We start from the raw sequence: 25,973 nt of genomic DNA, 5'->3' as shown, positions 1-25,973 counted from the left end.
CACACACACACACACACACACACACACACACACACACACGAAAGCTAAACACAATGCCAAATGCAGAGTCATTCTTAAAAGATTACTTATCTTGGAGTCAATTCTGCTAAAAAATTCTCAGGAAGCAACTACAAGTTTGGTCCAGAAAAGACGTATGTCAAGATATAACCTTTGAAAAATACATGGCAGTAATCTCATGTCAGTGACTGCTTTATACCCAAGGCATGTCTTATTAATGCCGTTTACCAAGGCAATAACACAGTATGCAGCTTTTATCTTTTCCAAATATTTCATCAAATGATCAAGCTAAAGGGTAGGGACATTTGGCTATTTAAATGTTAGGAAATTTGATGTTATTACCCAACATGACCAAAACTCTGTTTTGTTCAGAAACAGCTCGTTGTCTAAGCCAATGATATTCTGTTCATATTTTAGTAAGGATTTATTTTATTTTATTTTATTTTATTTTATTTTATTTTATTTTATTTTATTTTATTTTATTTTATTTTACTTCATTTCAAGACAGGGTTTCTCTGTATAGCCCTGGCTGTCCTGGAACTCACTCTGTAGACCAGGCTGGCCTCGAACTCAGAAATCCGCCTGCCTCTGACTCCCAAGTGCTGGGATTAAAGGTATGCACCACCACTGCCCAGCTCAGGATTTTTTTTTTTAAATGTATGCTTATAAAGACTATCTAAGTTTCTGGAATTAATATTTTCTTCAAGAGTATAAGTCCATATATAACAGATTAAATTAAATTTTTACTAAACTGAGACTTGACAGAGAAGGCAAGAATAAAGAGATATCAAGCCTAAACTCTAACAAGCTATGAGATCTCTAATGTATGAAGAACCCTTTAAAATTTTTTGACTTGAATACAAATATGGCCATTCACAAAAAATAAATAAACTCCCCCAAAATAGGAAATCTATTTCTGGTATTATAACAACATAAATATTTATAGCCTTGTTTAATGACAGAGATCCATTCTAATTTAAAATACAGATGATAAGCTATTAACAAGTCAATACCTAAGCTACTTTTCTTTTGTTTTTCACCCACTTCAGCAGATAGAAATCGCTTCTCAAACAAAAATCTGCCGTACAAATTCTATCTCTGGTCTACTTTGGCAACAACACAAAAGACTATTATCATTGTCGGTATGAAGGCTTTAACCAATTGAGAGAAAAGTTCTAAATTCAATCACATGAAACACAGTGCAGCATTGGTGACATTCTAAAAACAGCATATCTATCACTCCCTGGGAGTGACTGAGTCGCATTCTGATGAGGCATTTGATGCTTTTCCTAGCAACAGAAAACCTTGCAAAGGCAACTGGACTCCAGAACTCAGCAGTATTCTGGACTGGAGACCTTTAAAAGAGCAGCTGACAGAGAACATGTCTATTGTGAGGGAGTTTACAGAATCAGGTGGACAGGACAATATCAAAAGAAAAAGACCAAGGACGTTTGTCTGACCATGACATTAAATACAACAATCCCTGTGGTAATTCTGAATTTCTGAAATAGATTTACTAATTCTATAGATACCTAGAGAAAAACATGGACTCAGTGGGTAAAGGCACGTGCCACCAAGCCTGACGACTTGAGTTTATGTCTAGGACTCCTGTCATGGAAGGGGAGACGGACTTCTACAGGCTGTCTTCCAACCTCCCCACTCACATCATGGCACACACATAACAAAGTAACAAATGCAATAACATTTTTTTAAATGATGCTGCCAACAGTCTCTCACAGCTTGTAAGACCCCGTAAGTTCATAGAAATTTAGAGTAAGTTTTGGTTGGTGGTTCTTTTTTAGTAAGTTAATACTTTTCTCCTAGTTTGATTCTTCCAGTCCCAGGATCCCAAAGACCCTAAAGGAGCATCTCTCAGTGGCAGGACAATAGAGAAACAGGTACCTGAGAAGACAAGAATGATTTTTCATTAAATGTACCAGAGTCAAATTCCACCTTTCCTTTCCTCATACAAAGTCACAATTTATTGCTTTACTATCTGTCATATCTCCTGACAGTGAGTAGCCACAGGAAAGGGCCCAAAGGTAACTGAGTTATTCTTTGAAAAATCATTGGAAAAGGTGACTACAGTAAGCAGGCATACCATCAGAACTGCACTGTTGCACTGTTGTTTGGAAAGCTGAAGTTCCTTTCGCTTAGGGGGAACTTTATAGCTGCTTCCATGATTGTCACACCTGGAGAATTAGCAATGAGATGTGTCATGGTGGATTTAAGTCAATTATTTTTTTTTTTGTGCTGAAGAATTATCTCCTGATTATATTGAATCGTGTTGAATTTCAGTCCTAAGATAGGGTAAAGGACAATTTTACCACCCTGAGATCCAAGCAATCATAACTAGAGTGGCTGGGGATAATTCCAATGGTAAATGCTTGTCTTGCAAGCGCAAAGATATGAGTTTAATCTTGTAATCCTAGTGCTAGGGAGAGAGAAACAGGCAGATTACTGGGGTTTGTTGTCCTGCCAGCCTAATTTACTAGGTGAGTACCAGTCTAGACACACACACACACACACACACACACAATTTTAACTAGAAATTCTAAGTACATTATAAGAGAGTAAAAATAAAATATATGTTGAGGAAGGAAATAGTAACAAATCTAGGCAAGAATTCTGTGGCACAGGCCAAAGGATTACTTAGCATAGAACTGTGCTCTAGCAGCGTACAAAGTGCTAATAGAATAGTCATGCATCTTGGCCTAAAAACAAAGATTAGAACAGAGAATCCTCTAGAAGTATAAGCCACTCCAGTACGCATAGTACCAATAACTCCAGTCATCACCATCATGGGAGACTCCTGTGTCATCGTAAACTGTAGAACATCTGCTTTCTCAGCTCAGCTACTTCAGCTTCCACTGTGGGAACAGGTTGAGATACTGGACATGGCCTCATCTCCAACTACAATGCGACTGCCACTGCTGTTACTGACATGATAGAAATCATCTTACTCTATAGAACATTTCATCCTAAAACCAAAAAATATGCCTTTTTCTCAGCACCTCATGGTACCTTCTCCAAAACTGACAATATTATTGGTCACAAACCCATCTTCAACTGATACAAGATTGAAATAATCTCATGCTTCCTATCAGATCACCACGGACTAAGGCTGGTCTTCAATAACAACAAAAACAACAGAAAGCCCACATATACATGGAAGCTGAACAACACCCTACTCAATGATAACTTGGTCAAGGAAGAAATAAAGAAAGAAATTAAACACTTTTTAGAATTTAATGAAAATGAAGGCACATCATACCCAAATTTATGGTACACAATGAAAGCAGTGTTAAGAGGAAAACTCATAGCTCTGAGCACCTCCAAAAAGAAACTGGAGAGAGCATACATTAGCAGCTTAACAGCACACCTGAAAGCTCTAGAACAAAAAGAAGCAAATACACCCAAGAGGAGGGGTTGGGAGGAAATAATCAAAGTCAGGGCTGAAATCAACCAAGTAGAAGCAAAAAGAACTATACAAAGAATCAACAAAACCAGGAGCTAGTTCTTTGAGAAAATATCTCTCTCTCTCTCTCTCTCTCTCTCTCTCTCTCTCTCTCTCTCTCTCTCTCTCTCTCCCTCCCTCCCTCCCTCCCTCCTTCCCTCCCTCCCTCTCTGTTTTTTTTCTATCAAATATAGTCTAACAGAAGTCAAACTGAAAAAGGAAACTTCAGTTGAGAAAATGTCTCCATCAGATTGCCATAGTTAGACAAATCTTGTAAAGATTTTACTCTAGAAATAAGTACCTTTTGTTTAGCAGGGAAGCACAGGGGATATCCACACAAGAATAAAAGGTGCGATCAAGCAAAATGTACAAAACCTTAACGACAAGAGATTAGAAAATGGAAGAAGATGCATGTAGCAAACAAGGCAAGCAAGACATGTCTGGCACTTTGGGAGGCAGGTATTGGTTTGTTATTGGTTTAAAATGTATAGGATAACTACAATTTTATAACTTGATAATTATATTCCTCATGAAATTTCTAATTGGCTGAAAAAATGGGGCCCTGTCAGCACACTTTATTTTAAAACCTGGGCGAGAAGCTTCTTCCCTTCTATGACTACTACTTCTCACTCTTTACAGCTCACTGCTCAACCTGGAGATGCTTATCTATCAACAGGCTTCAAAGCCCTAGCTGGTTTCTCTCAGAGCCATGGAACCACACTTCTATCTTCCTCTCAAGTATAAAGAGAACAGCAGGGATGAGAGTTCAAAGCTAGTTCTCTCCAAATGACATAATTCCTTCTCAATGACATAATTCCTTCCCAATGACATAATTCCTTCTTTGTTGTCTCAGCAACTACCACTGTCTCAGGTACACAATAAGCACAACATAAATATTTAATTGAACAAATGAATTTTTTAATCATATATTAGTAACGTACTTAATAAGGACCCCACAGGCTGATGTAGGAAATAGTCATTGGGTTAGAAGAGAGCCTACTATCATCAGCACAAGCTCAGTGTTACATGGAAATGTTAAAGTTTGTGAATGCTACTAGCTTTATCAATTTTCAAGATGCAAACAATCAATACTATTCAGGTCCTGCCTTTATACATTTACCAGTTAGTTTGACAACAGTTTAACACCTTGAATACCTAGAAAAGTAGAGGTAAGAATTTAAAAAAGCTACCTAGATATTTCTAAGTCTTCTCACCACTCACTACTCCAGAAAATAGGAATCCTGCCTTAGACTAATCAAGTATTTCATTAATACATGCTACCTACAGAGCACATGACAGGAAAAGAAATATTATTATTGTTTTGGTCAATTTTGTTATGTCACTGTATGTTTTCTAGGGAGCTGGATACTTTTTCCTGAAAAAAAAATCATCTTTGAAAGTGATAAATACTGTAGAAAATATAATTTAGTTATTGAATGGTATCGGATACTATAATTAATTTTTACAGAGCCAGAAGAAATTACTCTATTCATGTGTTATTGCTAGAACATTATCTGCCCATCATTCAGAATTTTGTGAGTTTCACACTGGGTTTTAACTTGAAGTCTATAATGAAATTCACTTAAAAGAATCTTACTTTGAATACTTTTATGTAGCATAACCGAAAACATAAAAATAAATGAAGCATTTCATTTAAAACTTATTTTCATATTCCTTTTATTACTATTTGTGATCACTATATCATTATAATAAAACTTACTATACTTTGTGTTCAGTTTCAGAAAATTTTCATGTATTGTGATAACTCAATTTGTAAGTGAGTCCTCTGTTCTCTTCAACAGTGTCTGCCTACTGGAGTTGCACCAAGGCTCACCTATGTGTTGCAAATGAAAAGTACAACTAAGTCTGAGACACAGGCACAGTGCCTTAGGGCACCCTTCCAACAGGACTGAGGAGTAACAAAAACTAGAGCTGAAAGAGCTGCCCCTTTAAGAAGTCTCCAGGAAGGTCTAGGACAACACATCACTAAAGGAAACTAATGCATCTGAGTCCACTGCTAGACTGAACATTAAACATAGCTTGACTTCCAGTCAAATAAACATAAAACTTTATGCTAAAAGTCCATTTCTTTTCATGATACCTGGATTTCAACAAAATCTCATGCTCAAAGATATAAAAATAATACAGCCTGAGAGACAAAGATACCATTAGAACCTAACTCAGATATGGCAGAGATTTTTAGAGTAATCAGTTTAGAAATTTAAAAATAACTATGATTAATATCTTAAGAAATGTAATGGAAAAGTAGACAACATGTAAGAGCAGATGAGTAGGATAGGCGTGAAAAAAATTCTGAAAAAAATGAAAATGAAATGCTATCAAACAAAAGCATTAGAATTGAAATGGCAGAAACCCTAAATGGCATCATCAGATCAAAAAGCATTACATAGGACCCAGCAAAAAGGTCCGTGAGCTTAAAGACGTGACAGTGTACTTAGAAAACTGAGTGAAAAAGATGCAACAGGATCTCAGGAAATAATCTTAGCATCGTAACACATGCCTATTACTTCAGCACGGGGGAGCTTGACAAGAGGACCATGAGTATATTATATATAGATATATAACCTGCCCAAGGACTAGAATAATTACAAAAAGTGAATAACATGCAATGAAAGTATAAAAGGAGAGAAAGGAAGAGAATATTTGGAATTATAGTCCTGAGAATTTTCTAAAGTTAATGACTGATACAAAATTATAAACCCATATGGATCTGAAACCACTAAGCAGTATACATTTAAACAATACAAATAATCTAGCCAGGCGTGGTGATAAATGCCCTAACTTTTTCTCTTCTTTTACACAGAGTCTCACTATGTAACTCAAACCTTCTATGTAGATCAGGATGGCTAGAACTCACAGAGATCCTCCTGCTCCTGTCTCTCCAGTGCTAGCATTAAAGAAAGGCATGTGCCACCATGCCCTGGCAATCCTAGCATTTTGGAGGAGCTCAAAGTCAAGGACAGTTTGGGTTACACAGCTTGCCAGCCTGATCTACAAGTAACAACAAAACTTCAATCAAACCAAACCCACTACCATCCAGGAATAGAAATACTAAACAACATACCTCAGAAAATCACATTGAAATGAAAGAAAATCAAAGAAAAGGTGTTTTTTAAAAATCCAAGACATGGGAAAACTTTACTTATAGATGAAAAAGGATAAAATGACATTGGCCTTTACTTCAGAAACTATTCAACCAAGAAAGACTTAATTTTAAAGACTAAAACTACTCATTTAGAATTCTGTACAGTGATGGATATGGTGACATATAACTATAACCCTAGGAATTAGGAGGCTGAACCTGGAGGAGTATGAATCTGTCAGGGCTGAGGGAAATAGGGAGAGGAGGAGAGGTGGAGGTAAAGAAGGGAAGGGAGAGGAGAGTGGAAGAGAAAGAGGGGAGGGGGAGAGAAGCAAAGAGAGTGAAAAGCAAGACGGAAGGCGAGGAGGAAAAGAAGGAGAGAGAAACAGATATCAATGAAAGTTTCCTTTACAAGTTAGAGATGTACAAAGCTGTACCTGTGAAAGCAACAATACAGTTGCATAAACAAGAGCTGCATGATAACAACACTAGTTGACACATCAACAGGGATGAAGAAAATCCCATAAGCAACAAGCTCCAACTCCTGCCAGATGAGAGCTACAGGTGCTGCTGAGAAGGGGAGAACGAGTCTTTTCCAGTGTGTGTGTAATATGTGTATGTGATCTCTAGACTCAAAAGTTGTATTTATATATACATATATGCAGTATATATGTGTATGTAACAAGAATAAGCAAAGATGAAGTCATGAATTTCAAGAAAGGGCGACGCTGGAGGAGTTGGTGAGGAAGGGATAGAAATCATGAAAATAGATGAAAGTCTCAAAAAAATAATTAAAAAAAGAATTTCAGAAAAATTATTGCCAGCTTATAATAAGAGGAGAGAGAAAAAGCTAGATAAATCCAGCTATGTACAGTAGAGTGTTCCAGGCTGCCCCAAACTCTCTATGTAACTGCAGGTGACCTTGAATTTCTGATCTTCCTGTTTCTATATTCCTTCCTCTCTGGGATTCCAAGTATGCCCCACCATGGCAGGTTTAATACAATATCAAGGATCAAATCCAGGGCTTCATGAATGCTAGGCAAGCATGCTACTTGCTGAACTATATACCCCTATTCTTTCCAATTAATTTGTCAGAAAGTACAATGGACGATAACAATGTTACAAAGGTTGGGAGAAAAGAACTCAGAATACTCTGATTATAAAGTGGTAGCAATATCCATGAAAGAATATATATTTAAAAGTGGATCTAGATTAGTTATAAACATATATTACAAACTCTGGAGCAACTGCTAGGAAGGGTCTTAATTGATACGCTAAGGCAAGAGAAAAAATGTAATCTATATAACAAGATAGAAAAACAGGTAAATTCAATTGCAAACAAAGAACAAGGAAACAAATACAAACATAGTATAGACTCTCTTATTCAACTTTATGGATTCAGCTTGCCATAACTGTAGCCATCGTGACTTAAAACTGCGTTGGTTGCCCTTGAGGGGCTCTGATCCATTTTCTATGCCCATTAGCCAAAGACAAAACCATATCGCAGTAGTATGTGGACCCTGGTTAGACCCTAGAACCAGGAAGGTGCTTGACTCTGATATTAGCTTGAAATAAAATGGGTATATTCTGTCTTGGATAAAGTCACATCCCTATTTTTCTGACTAAAATCAGAAAATACATGGGATTCTGCTACCATTCAGTGTCATGCTTCTGTCACTTACTAATAAGTGACCCTGCAATCTTGAATCTGCTTTCTTTCTATCATTGGTCTCATGGTATCTGTGGTTGGTTCTCATATATTGAAACTAAGCTGTTTTAGAAGACCAAATATGCCAATAATCACTTTAAGTATCATTAGTTTAAAAACATAAATGACAGAAACTATGCAACTTTTTACTTTCATTTGTCAGAGAGTGAGGAGCAGAACTCAACTATATAATGTCTCCAAGAAACATATTTTAAATATAAAGACATATTGGTTAAAAGTAAAGGGATGGACTACTCTGAAATCATGTTAATTTTAATATAAAGAAAACTAAATTTCTATGTCTATGAATTTCAGACAAAATCAATTTCAAAACAAGGAAAATAATAAGCAATAAAATGATAAGAGAAATAATAAAATGAGAATGTTGACTCCCAAGAAGACACATTTTCTTTAAAATCTATATCCCAGAATATTTTAGCTATAAACTAAAACATATAATTTCATTATTATACTTGCAGACTTCGATGCCTGGATCACTGAAAGAGCCATCAGGCAGAAGAGCATGAGTAAAAATGAAGTAGAACTGAGTTAACATTTCCAGGATACTTTACCCAGAGCCACAGAATATACAGTCTTTTCAAGTTTATTGGAGGGCATTTCATCAAAACAGACCATGTTTTGATTAGTAGAATACATCTTAACAAAATTTTAAAAATGAGCATTATACTAAGTATGACCACATATTACAATACAATTAAACTAAAAATCAACAGAAAGATAGTGAGAATCTCTCATTTTTTTTATAACATAAGATGAAAGAAGTCTCAAGATATTAAAAGGTATTTTGGCCAAAACATCAAAATGTGGAACACAGCAAAGGCAACACTGAAAGGTAAATTCATAGCAATGCACACAAGTCAAAAAAGAAGACAGAGCCTCAAACAATCATACAAACCTCTACCCACTGAATAAAGCCAATCCCAAATATTGGAGTTTGCATCTGGAATGTCCTCAACTGTTAAATCTTTGGTCTCCAGTTAGTGGTGCAAATGGGAGGTAGAGGCTAGTTGGAGGAAAGATGTCCTTGCAGGCATACTTTTGAAGGGTTTACTGGGGCCCTAGGTGCTTCCCCTCTCTTTTGTTTGTTTCTAGCTACCATTAGGTAAGCAGCTTCACCCACTTCATGTTCACCGCCACGCGTTGCCTCACCACAGGCCCATAAACAATAAAGGTGAGCCACCATGGTCTGAAATTTCTGAAGCCATGATCAGAACAAGTCTTCTATTATTGTTTTTCTCAGGTATTTTGTCACAGCTATGGAAAGCCAAGTAAAAAGTCATCCATGCAGCTGAATATAAGCTGTCAACAGAAAATGATGACAATGGATAATATCTAAAATTTAAACATTTGACAAAAAGTATCAAATGCTGAGAAAGACATAAATGATTCAAAGTTCCTTAAATTGCTGTTGGGAATGTAAAATGGTATAGCCACATTTATGAACAGAATGTGCAGATCTTCCTCTCTACTCTAAAATTCATACACTGAAGTCTTAAAGCCCAGTTTGATGGTATGAGGATGTGAGACTTTGGAGAGATAGAGATGTGTAGATAAGGCTGTGAATGCATAGTCCTGCTACGGTTTTGATCTGAAATTGCACAAATTCATGTGTTTAAATACCCAGTGGCCAGATGTTGGTAATATTACTTGCTATTTACTATTTTAGCAGATTTATAGTCAGAGAGAGAGAGAGAGAGAGAGAGAGAGAGAGAGAGAGAGAGAGAGAAGAGAGAGAGAAAGAGACTAGAAGCAGAAAGATGGGAAGAAGCACTCAGTTTGACAAGGAAAGAAGTGTGAGTATTTTTACACCACAGACCTGGCAGGTATGGCACAAATGGCTGGAACTCTTAAGAAAATTAACTCCATTAAAGAGAAACCATGGGCTTTGTTATAGGACAATAGAAACAAGTATCAATTACCATCAACTTTAGTGGTTCCCTAACCAAATTTTTGTTTCCTGTTCCATAGCAATACACTTTACTGTTCTGGAATTTTCAGCTCCAGATCAGGGTGTAGGATGCTTCTACAAGATGAAATAAATCCTACCAAGAAGCACAGCAATTATGTTGAACTGAGAGACAAGATTTATCCCTGGCCACTTTAGGCTTCTTACACCAGGAAAGTGACTGTGGGGCTGGGAGTAAAGATCTGTCCTGAACTTGGGCAAAACTTTCCAAGGCTGGCAAGAGAGATCAATGCGCACAACCTGCTGCCACCAAATTCTAGGTTTTGGGGCCTTTCAACAAGTTTCTAGGAACCTTCCAGGCCTTCCACCTTGGAATGGGGCTGCTGAAACAAGCAGCTTCCTAAATTAAGTAGTACCATGTTCTTTGTCTCCTTAAAGTACAAGCTACCATCATGAGATTATCCAGCTGCTACCATGAAAAGCCAACCCAATCAATCCCATTTTTAAACACACACACAAACACACAAGCAAGTAAGCACGTGCGTGCGCATGCGTGTACACACACACACACACACACACACACACACACACACTCACTATTGGTTCTATTCTTCTAGAGAACTATCATTAATACAGGTTCATAACGGGTTACTGATTTTATAAAAGGAAAAATATCAGAGCTCCCATTCTCTATAAGAGACCAAGGTAATGCGAAAGCAGGGTAGCAACTCCACTCTGGGGAAAGGATCATCACCAAGAAATAGAACTGTTGGCACCTTAGGCTTCACCTACACCCTCCAGCTTCTAGAAATGTCTCTTGGTTAAACCACATAGTTCACAGTATTTTGTTCTTATACTTTGTACTGACAAAGAAAGTCACTTTGGAAGAGAGTCTGGGTAGCTTCTTAAAAAGTTGAATACAGTCTTACCATGTGATCTAGTAATCTTATTTCTGAGTACCCAACCAATGAGGTAAAAATGATGTCTACATAAGTTCTGCACATAAATATTTATACTTGCTTTATTCAAAACTGTAAAAAATTGGAAGTAGCTAAAATGTTCTTCAATAGATAATTGGATAAACAAGTAAAATACAATATAATACAGCTCAGTAATAAAAAGAAATAAACTGTCAAGTCATGGAAAGATGTGCAGGAACTCTAACAAAAGGTAGGAAAGGGAAAATTATGGAGGCTAGAAAACAAACTCGTGGTTTTTCTAATTTTCTCAGTGGCTGTGGCTTAGGGGAGGAGTTTACTTCACCTTACAGGTTATAGTTTGTCATTGAATGAAGTCAGGACAGGAGCACAGGGCAATGCTGCTTGCTACCTCTATCTCTAGTGCTCACAGGCTCATGCTTAGCTAGGTTTATTTATATAGCCCAACCACCTGCATAGGGATAGTGACACCCACAGTGGGCTGAGCCATCTCACATCAATCAAAAATCAAGACAATCCCTCATATACATGGCCACAGACCAATCTGCTTTAGAAAATTACTCAGTTGAGATTCTGTCCTCGAGTGACTCTAAACTGGGTCAATTTGACAGCTAAAGCTAGCTAAGACAGTGGTTGACAAAACTTGAAGAGAGGAAGAGTAGGATAAATAGGGAGAAGAAATGGCACTTTTAGGGCACTAAACGGACTCTGCAAAGTTATGAAGCATATGATTATACAGTTGACAACAGCAAAATTATAGAGCAGAAACCATGAATCCTAATATAAATGGATTTCAGTTCTATTTATTTATTTATTTATTTATTTATTTATTTATTTATGCAGAATTTCTCTGTGTTGAACCAGGCAGGCCTTAAACTCAGAGATCCATCTACCTCTGTATCCTGAGTTCTGGGATTAGAGGCATGTGCTACCATGCCCCATCACTTCTCCCATCTTAACAAATCTATTACAACAATGCAAATACTTACAGTACGGTAAAGTTGTCTGTGCAAAATACCCAAGAGATGGGCTGTACTATTCACTTTCTGTTCAGTTTTTATAGGTACTTACTCTAAGAAATAATGTCTACTAATTTAAAATACACTGAAATGGCTAAAAGGAATACATATTTATATATTTAGTATTTTTATTTTTTCTTTAGTATTTTATGTACTTTCTTGGCTTTTAGTAATCAATGTTCATTGCTTTTATTTTGACATTTTTACTTAAAAATAGTATGGTCAAATAAAATGAGTAAACTTTATATGACCGGACCTACAGCATAACCCAGAAGAAATTAAACCCAGGAAATTTTGGTCTCTCACAGTTGTTTTAAATAATATCCATCCCAGGTTTGACGAGATGTGCTGAGTAAGATTTCAGGTGAAACGTGTGATCTTACACTAGCAGCTCACAAGGGAAAATGGCCTAGAAGATTCAACAATGACCCCCCGAACAAAAGAAATTCCTTACTTTATGGATTTTAGAGGTGAGGGTTGTTGGGCCTTCAAGAGGAGGGCAGGAGTGTGTGAGGTGAGAGGGAATTTGCCTCTGAGTTTAGCAGATTAGTAAAGTTACTAGACAGAAGATGAGTTGGTTACCTACCAGGGCAGCCTCTGAGATTAAACAACTTTGTTCAGTCAATACAATCTCCAATCTTCCTTTTTCCTGTTCTCTAATAATTAAAAACAATGCACTTCCCCCTAGGGGTGCTTCTGGAAGGGGTCTCTAAAGACTTCCTAGTAGCTATTAAATATTATCAAAGATGAAATAGGGAGAAAAAGGACTCTAGCCAACTAATAAAAGCCACACTTATCTCAAATTAGAAACACGAAGGTTACCTGAGATTTCTCAATCTGGGGAGAAATTTATTCTGTTTGAATGAATTTAATTTCTCCTTCAAAATAGATGTTTTTTATTTTGTAAGCAAACATTTTCTAGTCAGTATTAAAATGAAGGTTGTATAACGTTATGTAAGTGAAATACAGCTTTGTCAGAGTCCTCTTGTGACAAAGACGTAAAATTGTCCTAATGCAACATTACTTTCTCTTTGCTAACTAATGAACTTTTAAGATTAAAAAACAAAAACTTGATAACCAACCCCCCTACTTATATTTGATGTTTTCATTCAACAAAAATCAAGCATTATTCAGATTGCCCTCAACAAAACAAAAATAAAATGAACCATTAAAAGTAATTTTTTTTATTAATAATGGATTTGATGTTATAATATTTCAAATATTGGCAGGTCCAACCAGCTCCATTGTAATGCATTTGTTTTTGTTGTTATTCCAATATTAAACTCATATTATTGAGCACATTATTTCTAAAAGATAGATCAAGAACCAGTATCACAGGGTACAGTTTAAATTTTACAAGTGAGCTTTGTGCTAGAGGACAGTATGAATACATCTGAAAATGTATACCCCCTCCCCTCAAAAAAGAAACCAGGCACCAAGTGTCAGGCCCCCAAAAAACCTGAAACAAGGCTCACTCAGTCAGTACCCGTGGCTCTTCCTAGCATTTCTCACCCCACCTCCCTACCCTAAACCCCTCCAGCCTAAGGCATGGGCTTCACTTTCCCCTATAAACCTGCCCCAAGCTCTCTTGATCCTCAGATCTTCTTGTGGTCACTTGTCCCCTTCTCTCTTCTGTTCCTGTCTGTCCCCATGCCCCACCTCTCCTCTCATGGCCCAGTCCCCTGAGTGTTCTTCTAGATTCCTCTGGCCACATTCTACCTCATATCTACAATAAAACTCTTCCCCTCAGTCATACCTGGGGACGGTCATGTCCTCATTTTCATTCACCAAGAGCAAATAGCATGTAACAGCTTGAGATGCTAAATAAAGCATTTGCCAAAAAGGGGCAAGCTTACTGTCTTTATAGCTGTTGATCACCCTTCAACAAAACCGCAAAGGCTCTGTTTTCCAGGTGCTTTTGTCCACATAGTAGGCTGTGGCCTCCGCTCATCAGTTTGGTATCCAGGGGTTAAGCAATGATAGCATAGAAATGAACTAGCCAAAACAAAGAAAAGTAACTTTTTGAATATTTATCCAGTTTAAATTATAGAGAATTATATTACTTTTATTTAATTCAGGAGAGATCTGACTATATTGTTCGTAGTGTCCTATGTAATGACTACAGAGAAAAAGAAAATTCTCCCACTTGGTGTTGACAGAGAAAACTGTCCAAATCTCTTAATTGAATTGGGATGCTCTGTGGCAGACGGTGAAAATATGTTGTCTCACAATTCTACTGACAGGAGACTAAAAAATGACAAGTTGAGAAAAACTGCCTGAGCTGTTCCCTTCTACTTCTTTCTGTAGAAGCTCAACTACACAAAGCAATGATAGGTGTAAAAGCAACGGTCTGGAAAAAGACTCGAACAGCCTTTCTGTGTCTTTTACTCGTGAACCTTAATACAAAATAATAACTGATTAAGCTGAACTAATTAAACATATAACTTGGTAACAACACACTATATTTTAAGAAAAAGAAAAACAACCCACCAACTTTAAAGTGATAATTTATTCTCAACAGCAGATAATTTTTATCAAAATTTAGCTCTATGAAACCACTTCTTTGTCTAGGACGTTTGAGAAATAACATGACTAGACAGCAGTTGAAGGCTAGATTTTAGTCACAAAGGCCACATTAAAATTTCATAGATTGATTCTTTCCATGTATTTCTTTAATCATCTCAGCATGTCCTTATGACCCAGGGAGAATGCATTTCAACAATACAGAACAGTAACACAGTCTTGAAAACATGCTAAGGCAAATGCATTAATTTATATATAATTTATATGAATCTGTGGCTACTACTGTTTTTATATCCTTTCAAATATAATTTGGCTACTAAAACAGAGGAATAAGTACTAATAGGCAGTTATGGGCATATTACAGTCTCTGTAGTAGAATATATTCATCTTTTGTGAAACATAACTGAAAATGCTATCAAATATACATTTGACTATATAATCAATGTTAAACAAAATATTTGTTCCAACATAAAACACAGAAACAAAGTTTGCAATTTATCACTAATGCATATTCTATTCAGGCTACGAGAAAATGTTCAAAGAATAGATTTCACTTAATGAGAAACATTTAATTTAAAATATATATCCCCAGGAGAATAGGGAAGAGTGATCTGCTCACATATACATTAATTAGTTCAATAATTATGTATTAATATTAATGATATTCAGAAAATGAAATAGCTTACAGCTATTATCAGGCTTTTAAAAATGTTATAAACATAGACATAACATTTATAACTCATACAATAGATGTCAATCTGAACAAACTACAAGATTAGGTAATCTTTATGCTCTGTCTACTTTAATTTTTGATGTTTGGAATATTTTCTAGTTAATGTAGGATAATTTATCCTTTTATCACCTTGAGAATGAAATAATACTTCACAATACAAACACTTGATTAACTATTAGCTATCATATTCTAAACTGCATAAAAGAAAGATACGTAGCAATGTAACTGGTTTCTGTATTGCTAGGGACTGAACTAGAGCCTTGCAGAAGTCAAACAGGGATACACTCTGCCACAGACCTATATACCTCTAGTTCCGTCTACTGTAATACAATACTTGACCTATGTGCTAATGTTGGGAAGTAGAAATTTTTTGAGTTGACATTCATTATGTCTTAGGCAATGCTTATAATCAGGGCATGAGTGATAAAAGTGCCAATCCTGTGTCAATTCCTCAATTCTGTGGGGAAAAAACCATCGCTAACAAGCAGTGCTGCATTAACTTGACTACTTTTGCCAATATCTACCAGAAGCAGGACTACACTACCACAATTACTGCACATGCTGAATAACCATTAACAAGAACACAAAATTGTAACAGTGTAAATGGCAGTTAAGAATGAATACAAAATCCAAAGATTATTTAATGAAAGCACCACATTTTCACATGAGCACATCTTAAAAATACTCTCATTGAGATTGGTGCAAATGTTACAGGAGTGGCCAACACTTTGATTAGATTTAAGGCCCTTTTCATGAGATTGAAACCAAACATGGCACTGCTAAATCGGCTTTGCACCTGAGACTAAATATGAACCAAGGAGAATACCTACTACTGCTATTCTACTAAAGAACAGCAATAAAATGACTCCTAATGACATTGCTGTACCCACAGATCAGTGCATTCCTCAGCTGTTATCAGAGAGAATTCTTGAAGTAGATGGAAATTAACAAAGACTCACAACTGAACAATGTGCAGAGTGAGAGACCGTAGTGCACTTAGCCCTACATGGGATGTCTTTATCAACTCCTCCCCTCAAGGCTCAGGGATCCATATAGAAGAGAAGGTGGAAGGATTATAATGAGGCAGAGGTGGTGAAAGGAAACGACAGCTTCCCAACAACAGGACTGAAGCATGAGTTTACAGAGCCTATGGCAGCACACGTAAGACCCACATAGGTTCAGAATATGGGACACAAAGTCCTACCTCTAACCCAGAAGCTATCTGAAATTGATATCTGCTGGGAAAGAGAAAGTCAGTTTTCTTCAATAGAGTATCATGGGTATATCAAATATATTCTGGGTAGGTATCATGCCCAAAAGTAGCTAGCTAACACAAAACGGATTCCATGATTATTTTTTTTTTTGAGAAACTTAGAACTTACTGCATTGAAAATGTCAAATAACACTTTAGAAGAAAAGAAATAGCTAAGGTTAACATTTTTAAATATGTAAGTAATATATAATATTTGCAATATAAAGAAATTACAAATTTCTCATAAAATTAATGACAAAAATAATCTGATATTTCAATATTTCTATAATATTTTATATTTTTGTCTACACTTAAATATATAAAAATACATATGCATAAAACCAATAATATATTACTTTTTACCATTAAAATTATACTATTATGTTTTTTATTAGATATTTTATTTATTTACATTTCAAATGTTATCCCCTTTCTCGGTTACTCCTCCACAGCCCCCCTATTCCATACCCCTCCCCCTGCTTCTATGAGGGTGCTCCCCCCCACCCACTCCCACCTCACCTCCCTAGCATTCCCCTACACTGGGGCATCAAACCTCCACAGGACCAAGGGCCTTCCCTCCCATTCATGTCCAAGAAGACCATCCTCTGCTACATATGCAGCTGGAACCACGGGGTCCCTCCATGTGTAACTCCTTGGTTGCTGGTTTAGTGTGCATGATTTGGTTTTTGGGGGAGTTCATTTCTTTTATTTGTTAGTTTTTAATATTACTGATTTTTTAAATGTTTGTTTTAATATTCTTTTTCTTTTTTCTTTTTTTTTTTTTTTTTAGAAATAGAGAACTAGAACATGGAGTTGGGTGATTAGAAAGGTGGGATGGATCAGGGAGAAGTTGGGAGATAGGAAACAATATGATCAAAACATAGTGCATGAAAAATTTTTAAAGAAAAATCATTTAAATACAAGTATCCCCATCAGAGTTTTTGGTTTACTTGCAAAGTACAATAAAATTAGCTATCAAAATTAGCTAATAAATTTAATTATAAATTAGCTATCAAAATTGAGTTTTCACTCACATCTGACTAAAGGCTAAACTGAGAAGCAGATAGCTTACATCTCTCTTCTATGTAATTCAGCAAATTAGAGGCTGAAGAGAAAAATAATTTTCAGTTCTGGTACTTTGGAATTCTCTTCTAAGCAAGATGTGACAGGCACCTGGCCATTTTATCATTATCTGTCAGGCACTCCAAGTGTGTAGGATTCCACTCCTAAGATTTCTGGCCATTTAAACAACTCTGACAAAAACAGCTTTAAAATGCCAATTCTTTTATGTCTATAATGGGTATGTTCCCCCTCATCCTTTAGAGTCTTGCTTACAACTTACATACCATTGACAACGGTGACCTCATGAGATAGACTTTTGAAATGTTTGAACTTATTTCCTGTTTAGACTGGGAATTTTCCAAGTATAGGAAGTTCAATCATTAATATTTTTTTCTGCAAAAGGAAAAGTAGCAAATATTTGATGCCTATAGACTGTATATGTCCCTTCTACTGCTGTTTAAAACAACCCTTTAAAAATGGAGCAGGCTGGAGATTTAGGGAAAATATCACTTGCTGATTTTTTGGTTCATGAAATATCAGGTTTCAAAGGCCACCACAAGAAAACCTACAGAATCATCTAACCTGGGCCCATAACGGCTCCAAGAGTCAGAACTCCTAACCAGGGAGCATGCATGAGACTGACCTAGGTCCTCTGCACATAAGTAACATTTGTGTAGCTCCGTCTTCATGTGAGATTCAGAAGCAGAGGCTATCTCTGACTCTGTTGTCTGCTTCTGGGACCCTTCCTTCTACTGGACTGCTCTATCTAGCCTCAACAGGAAAAGATGAGCCTAGCCCTACTGTAACTTGATATGCCAAGGCTGGCTGATACCCATGGGAGGCCTCCCTGTTTCTGAAGAGAAAGGGAGGGAGAGAGGATAGGAGGGGAGACTGGGAGGAGAGCAGAGAGAAGAAACTGGTCAGGATGTAAGGTAAATAAATAATTTAGCTTTAAAAATACAAATTAAAAAATAAAAGATCAGGTTTCGAAGGTGGACTGGGCTTCTGTATCTTAATAGCTGCAGCACCTCTGGCAAGTCACTTATATGAAATGTGGGCAACCCAGGTAATCGTGGGCATTAATGGGATGGAATATACAGAGTTCTTGGCAATCTAGCTAGCAAGGCTCACGAGATCTAATTACTGATATACAGATCTCTACAGTACACAAGTTGAAGAGCATCTAAGCATTCAATAGTGTTTACAAAGTTGAAGATATTTACATTATTTTGGGATGGGGTTTGCTAGACTGCCCAAGCAGGCCTCGACTTCATAGTTCTCCTGTCTCAGCCTCTCAAAAAACCAACTGGAAAGAAAAGCCAGGATGCTTAAGAGGTTAGGTGAAGATACGGGAAAATCAAATGAACAATGACCTTAGATGCAGCATCTGTCTGCCTTCTCATATAACCAACTACCTCTGAGCCTTGCCCTTGCATGTCTGATCTGTGCCCAACACTCCAGGTACCCAAAGAAGCCTGTCATCTGGTGACTTCTTTCCTGTAGGAAGCCCAATCTGGTTTTATGAGTGATCCTCCCTTATACAGTGAATTAGAAAGTAAGTATTCAACTTTCTACACTGATATTCAGTCCTCCCTAAAGGTTCAGTTTTCTGGTGAAGACATCTAGACCTGAGGTTTTCGTTATGGAAACGTTTTAAACTATAAATTAAGCTTATTTCCCTTCTTCTCTCTATTCCCTGGGATCTATCTATGCTGCTCAGGCCAGCCTAGAACACGTGATCCTAAATCCTTCTGCACAGCTCATCCGAGTGTCACACTTGGCATTTCAGCTGTAGAATTGTTTTGTTTTCTTTAAAATGCTGGGGATGGGCCCAGTGGATATGAAGCACTGAGCTACCGTTTTAGATCTAAACTCAGTTTCTTTAGTGAAAGTTATCTATTTCTTTTTAAGCAAGCCTTGGTAATTTACTGTTGTGCCACACACCATGAATTTCACCTGTTATCACTGAGTAAGTAATCTGTAGTCCTACAAATGCTCATGAAATTTGTTTGTGCATTAAAATTTGTGCATTACAATTATTTGAAAATGAAAAATTAAATTGAAGACTCTCAAGGAGACTTACATAAATAAAAATAAGTTAAAAAATATACAAGAGAGTACTACTCAGCTATTAAAAACAATGACTTCATGAAATTCGCAGGCAAATGGATGGAACTAGAAAATATCATCCTGAGTGAGGTAACTCAGTCACAAAAGAACACATATAATATGTACTCACTGATAAGTGGATATTAGGGAAAAAAAAGCTCAGACTATCCATGATACAACTCACAGACCATATGAAGCTCAAGAAGAAGGAAGACCAAAGTGTGGGTGCTTCAGTCCTTAGAAGGGGGAATGAAATACTCATGGGAAGTAGCAGAAGGGAGGATCATTTAACCTCTGAGTAGAAGAAGGCTACTGATTTATTCAAGTTAATTTTATGTCCAGCCACTTTGCTAAAATTGTTTATCAGCTGTAGGAGGCCTCAGGTAGAATTTTTGAGGTCACTTAAGTATACTATCATATCATCTGCAAATAGTGATATTTTTACTTCTTCTACAATCTTCTAATACAATCTGTATCCCTTTGACTTCTTTTTGTTGTCTAATTGCTCTGACTAGGACTTCCAGTACTATATTGAATAGATAGGGGGAGAGTGGGCAGCCTTGTCTAGTTTGTGATTTTAGTGGGATTGCTTCAAGTTTCTCTCCATTTAGTTAGATGTTGGCTATTAGTTTGCTATATATTGATTTTATTATGTTTAGGTATGGGCCTTGAATTAAGTCTTTTGACATGAAAGGGTGTTGTATTTTGTCAAATGCTTTTTCAGCATCTAGTGAGATGATCATATGGTTTTTTGTGAGGCACGCGTGTAATCGTCTCGCCGGCAAGAACGCACACGCACACACACACCAGAATCCTTCTGTAAGAACACGTTTATTCCCAAAAACCAAAATGGTGGAAGAAGAAGACGAAGAAGAAGACGCCAGGCCCGGGAAAGCACTGCTATATATACCCTAGAGCGGTGTATTCACCTCTGATTGGCTGCTTACTCATTGCGCGCCAAAACGCCGTGGGATGGGCTTTAACTTTGGCGGGCTTTTACCATGGCACATGCGCAATTTACTTGTTTACTAGGAAGAATCCCGGATGCCAGGCAAACACGGCTTCAGCCAGCGCATGCGCGGCTTCCTACAGTTTTTTTCTTTGAGTTTGTTTATATAGTGGATTTCGTTGCTGGGTTTCTGTATATTGAACCATCCCTACATCTCTGAACGAAGCCTACTTGATCATGATGAATGATCATTTTGATGTGTTCTTGGATTCAGTTTGCAAGAATTTTGTTGAGTATTTTTGCATTAATATTCATAAGGGAAATTGGTCTGAAGTTCTCGTTCTTTGTTGGGTCTTTGTGTGGTTTAGGTATCAGAGTAACTGTGGCTTCATAGAGTGAAATTAGGTAGTGTTCCTTCTGTTTTTATTTTGTGGAACAGTTTGAAGAGTATTGGTATTAGGTCTTCTTTAAAGGTCTGATAGAATTCTGCACTAAAACTATATACTCCTGGGCTTTTTTTTTTGGTTGAGAGATTTTTAATGACTGCTTCTATTTCTTTAGGGGTTATAGGACTGTTTAGATAGTTTATCTGATCCTCATTTTACTTTGGTATGTGATATCTGTCTAAAACATCATCCATTTCATCCAGATTTTCCAGTTTTGTTGAGTATAGGCTTTTGTAGTAGGATCTGATGATTTTTTAAAATTTCTTCAGTTTCTGTTATTATGTCTCCATTTTCATTTCTGATTTTGTTAATGTGGATACTGTCTCTGTGCCCTCTGGTTAGTCTAGCTACACGTTTATCTAACTTGTTGATTTTCTCAAAGAACCAGTTTATCTTCTAATAAATGGTTCTAAATGCATACATACACCTTTAGTTGCTGTCTATCTGGAGAACCCTAAATCATATAGAGAGCCACAGGGTCTCTTACCTTGCCAGAGAAATGTGAAAGCAACCACAGGTAGTATCAGTAAACAGGCAATATTCTATAATTAAACTTTATTTTAAAAGACAAGTATGTGGGTTTTGTTTGATCTGAGGAGTAAAGTTTGTCAACCTAATTTCCAGAGCATAAGATTTTACATGTAACAAAGTGTCACAAAGATCTGTGACTTTACCATATGGTACTCCATAAAGGGAAAATATAGACAATAAAATATATTTTATATAATGTGAACAAGTTTAAAAACCACTAGCCTAGTAAGCTAATAAATTAATTCCATATACACAAGGAATTTTGCATGAAGATAACTATTAATCATTGTTTACAATAGCAAAAGCCTGTGATGATGTAAATGTCTACCACAGAGGGAATACACAAGCGAATACTAGTACATTACAACACAACAGAAGAATGAATTAAATTCCTCCTTTAATTCAGCCATAACAGGTTCTTCTAAGATTCATGGTAGGCTATAAAACAGGAATATTTTTCTGAAAGAAAAATATGTTACTTGAAAAGTGTACATATCAGGTTCTGAATCCAACTTAGGTTTTAAATGCTAGACATTTCCATTGCTAGATGGATCACTCCATATAATAGTGGAGAATGACCCTCATGTGACATATGGGCACCTGAGAAATCAAAGCTTGCTGTGTTTGAAGAATGGAGAATGCTTATCTTCATTTTCACTTTCTTCTTCTGTGTGGGAACACAGGCCCTCACCTATCACAAATGATTCAGTTCAGTTGCCCACACATGGAGAATCACAGAGATCCGCACATCCAGAGTGCAGTGGATGAGCCTCACCCTGGGAAAGACACTCTTGTAATCATGGTATCTCCCCCTTGCCAGGTAAGTATATAATTTCCTTTTTTATTTCTAAATGAGGTTTGTTGTTTTTTTAAATCCTTAAACAGTTCTACATTTCCATACCCTATATAGAATGCTGTATTTCAAAAATAAATCAGTAATTGTTCAAAGATATTTTAAAGCATTAAATAAACAAGATTCTTACTGTAACTTCATGAGGAAGAATCTATGTGGAAGAATCTGAAGGTCTACTACATGTAGTTGCTTTAAGTTTAGGAGCTATCTCATAGTAAGGAAAATAAACTGACTTTATTCTCTGCCACTTTAAATACACAACTATTAAGAATAGACATAATGTGTACAGGCAATATGAGGGATTCAATGATTTTTAATTAGATGGATATTCTTTATTATCTATCTTCACCTAACAAATTCTCATTATAGAAGATTTTGTGTGTCTGTGCGTGTGCACGCGCGTGCACACACACACACACACACACATACACACACACACACACACACACACGGGTGCAATGCATGTGAATGGGTGCAAGTACTCATGTGCATGAAGGCCAGAAGAAAATGTTGGGTGCCCTATAAAACAGGGGCTTTCACTGATCATGAGGCTAGGCTAGTGCCCAGAGGCCCCAGTGATCCTCTAATTTCCACCCCTCCCCCATAGCACTAGGGTTACAGACACACAGTCATGCCTAGCTTTATACATGGGTTCTAGAACTTCAACTCGGGTCCTCATGCACAGACAGCAAGTGCTCTTACACACTAAACCATCTTCTCAGTACAGAATATGGTCTTACAACTATAAAATAATGCAGGAGCAATGTAAGTCAACATTCAAGGTAGGATGTAGCTTGATTAGATGTATGCACTAATTCCTGCCTTAGTGAATCACATAAATAAGAAATCATTAAATTCCAGCCACAGGCATTTCATGTAAAGTGTCCCTGAACAGTAACAATTTCATGGAAGTAGTGCCAAAGGAAAAAAAAATCCAGAGTTCTTTGTATAAATCATAACAACAGATATTTTTATAATCAAAGGATTAATATCAAGGAGCTTATTAGAATTTATGCTGGTTCCTCTATTTTGAAATGTTTTCGTTTCTCTAATATATATATATATATAATACACATATCTTATTACTATTAGTTATTTATATAAACAAAGACTGATGACATCAATATATTTCATTAAAAACAAAAAATTCTGATCTCAAACATATCCTTTTTACATTTTTATTTTATTGCTTTTAAGTAGTGTCTCACTATGCAGCCCTGGTTGCCTGGAACTTGCTATGTAGACTACACTGGCCTCAGCTCAGAAATTTACCTGCCTCCACCTCATGAGTGCTGGGACCCTGAGCTACCATGTTCAGCAATACTTAACTTTTACGACAAATACTGTCTGCAACATTACAAGGTACCCATGTATTTTTAAAGCTAACAATAGTAGTTTGTATTTAAGTCAGTTCTTACATGAGGTAATACAGTAAATGAATCTCAATATATGACTTCATTTCCTGTTACAAACAATTCAATGGGGCAAATTATCACTCTCATTTTGCTGGTGAAGAAACTTCCATCTTGGGTTCTGAAACTTACCCAAGATTACAAGATAGCAATTGGACATAAGATCTAATATAACAGATTTGTTTAAAGTCTTGAGCATAAAACAAAAGCACTGAATTACCACTAAGACTTTGTTTATAGTCTAGTCTTTTTAATACCACTTCAGTGATGAGACAGGAAAGTTTCTGTTATCTTTTTTCTTTTTTAAAAATCACTTGAGAAAGCCTGGACTAGACTGCAATTTACCCTATCTATCACCAAATGTTTCTTGATTAAAATTAAAATTATATAAGCAAACAAGGAGGTGTCATTGTCCTCAACTGTAAAACGGAGACAAAGTTGCCAGCAGAGTCCATCTCAATGGTTCTCATACTTTGGTCTTAAGATATAGAAATTTTCTCAGAAATGAAATTCTTAGGTCCACTTCTGACAGCCTACATCAGAATCCTCCATTTCAACAGGTCAATCCTCCACTACAAATAGCATGCTACTGTTTGAAACTCTTATGGTTGAGAAACTTGGTCTGCTTTCTGCAATAATTATCAAGAGTAAATGAATTCAGTAATATCACCTTAAAAGGGAAAACTACATTATCCTTATTAAAATATTAAATTGTACTCCTTGAGAAAAACCACAGCAAATTTGTTAAATCAAGATAAAAATATACATTGAATAAAATATTAAATTATTTTTATTTATTTATTTTTTGCCATGTAACCAAAACTGGCCTTGAACTCATAATCCTCCCATCTCAGACTCTCAAGCACTGGAATTATAGGTATGTAGCACTACAGCTAGGTATACAATACTTTAAAAATAAAATACTATTCTACATTTGAATCAAGAAGAAAAGAAAATCTGATGATCTGACCTTACTAGATATCTGGTAGAGTGCGCAAGCTCCTTACCTGACCAGTGTCCAGTGGAGAGGCCAGATCTGTCTGTACATGTCTCACTTACAGGCCTAAACACAGTCTCCCATCCACCAGTAGCATAGCGCCAATTCTGAGATTCCAAGATGAGTGTTCGCTGGGTGCCATAAGCGATCATGAAACAGTAGACCACGTGATGGAGTTGACAACCATAGCCACAGCCTTTATTGATGTTACACACCAATTTCCTGGCTTTGCTGCAGTCCTTGGGATTCTGCCAGTGAAACAAAGAAAATAAAGATAGAAGAGGTTAACTTCCTGTTTTGGTCACAGGTATTCATACAATAAGCCAGAACTGGTTCAGCATATTTCTTATTTAAATAAAGAATCAAGCCTTATAGATGGTATCCAACAACAAAATTCAGTAAAATTTTGATGTGCCTATGTAGGAAATGGCAGAGAAAAAGAATTACTTTAGAAATATCATTTTAAAAAGGTGAAATTAAGCAGTTACATTAGAAAATCTGTTCCTTTCCTATCACTCAGATGTCATGATGGAAAGAGGGGTTCCATCATTCTTTCAGCACATTCTATGACAAAATTCCAGCCAGCTTAAAGGAAAAGCTGTAATTTTATCAATTCATTCCCAGAATTCTGAATGCTACAAACAAAACCTATATTTTCATCAAGAAACTAAAGGTATAGAGGAGTAGGTGTGACAATAAGTAAGGAAAAGCATCTGTCACTAAGCCTGATGACTACAGTTCAATTCCTGGGACTCACATGGTAGAAGAGAATTGCATCCTGTACACTGAATTTTCATAAATGAATGTAGAATACTTGTATTGTGGCTATCCTAAAACTGTGACTTTTTTAAAATTAAGGTTTATTTTAATATTTTTACATTTCTCCACAAAACAGCAAATGTCTATCTAGTATGAAAATTTCTTTTTCCATTGTAA

The 25,973-nt window shown here is 36.5% G+C and overlaps 1 protein-coding gene and 1 non-coding gene across 4 annotated transcripts in view; both read right to left on the bottom strand.

Moving 5' to 3' along the window:
- Fut8 (fucosyltransferase 8) overlaps positions 1–25,973 on the bottom strand; it is a 224,550-nt gene that overhangs the window by 30,213 nt on the left and 168,364 nt on the right. For all 3 annotated transcript variants that reach the window (XM_028789706.1, XM_028789697.1, XM_028789715.1), the window contains one exon: positions 25,048–25,285. In XM_028789706.1, coding sequence (XP_028645539.1) covers positions 25,048–25,285 — 238 coding nt within the window. The remainder of the gene's footprint in view (positions 1–25,047; positions 25,286–25,973) is intronic.
- LOC114608237 lies at positions 22,443–22,603 on the bottom strand. Its single transcript, XR_003709321.1, has one exon. It is a non-coding gene; the product is annotated as a U1 spliceosomal RNA (small nuclear RNA).

This window comes from Grammomys surdaster, unplaced genomic scaffold, assembly GCF_004785775.1.
Source record: "Grammomys surdaster isolate TR1022 unplaced genomic scaffold, NIH_TR_1.0 127, whole genome shotgun sequence".
Classification (NCBI taxonomy): Eukaryota; Metazoa; Chordata; class Mammalia; order Rodentia; family Muridae; genus Grammomys; species Grammomys surdaster.
The sequence above is the reverse complement of the archived record's forward strand: the minus strand, read 5'-3'. Positions and strand labels throughout refer to the sequence as shown.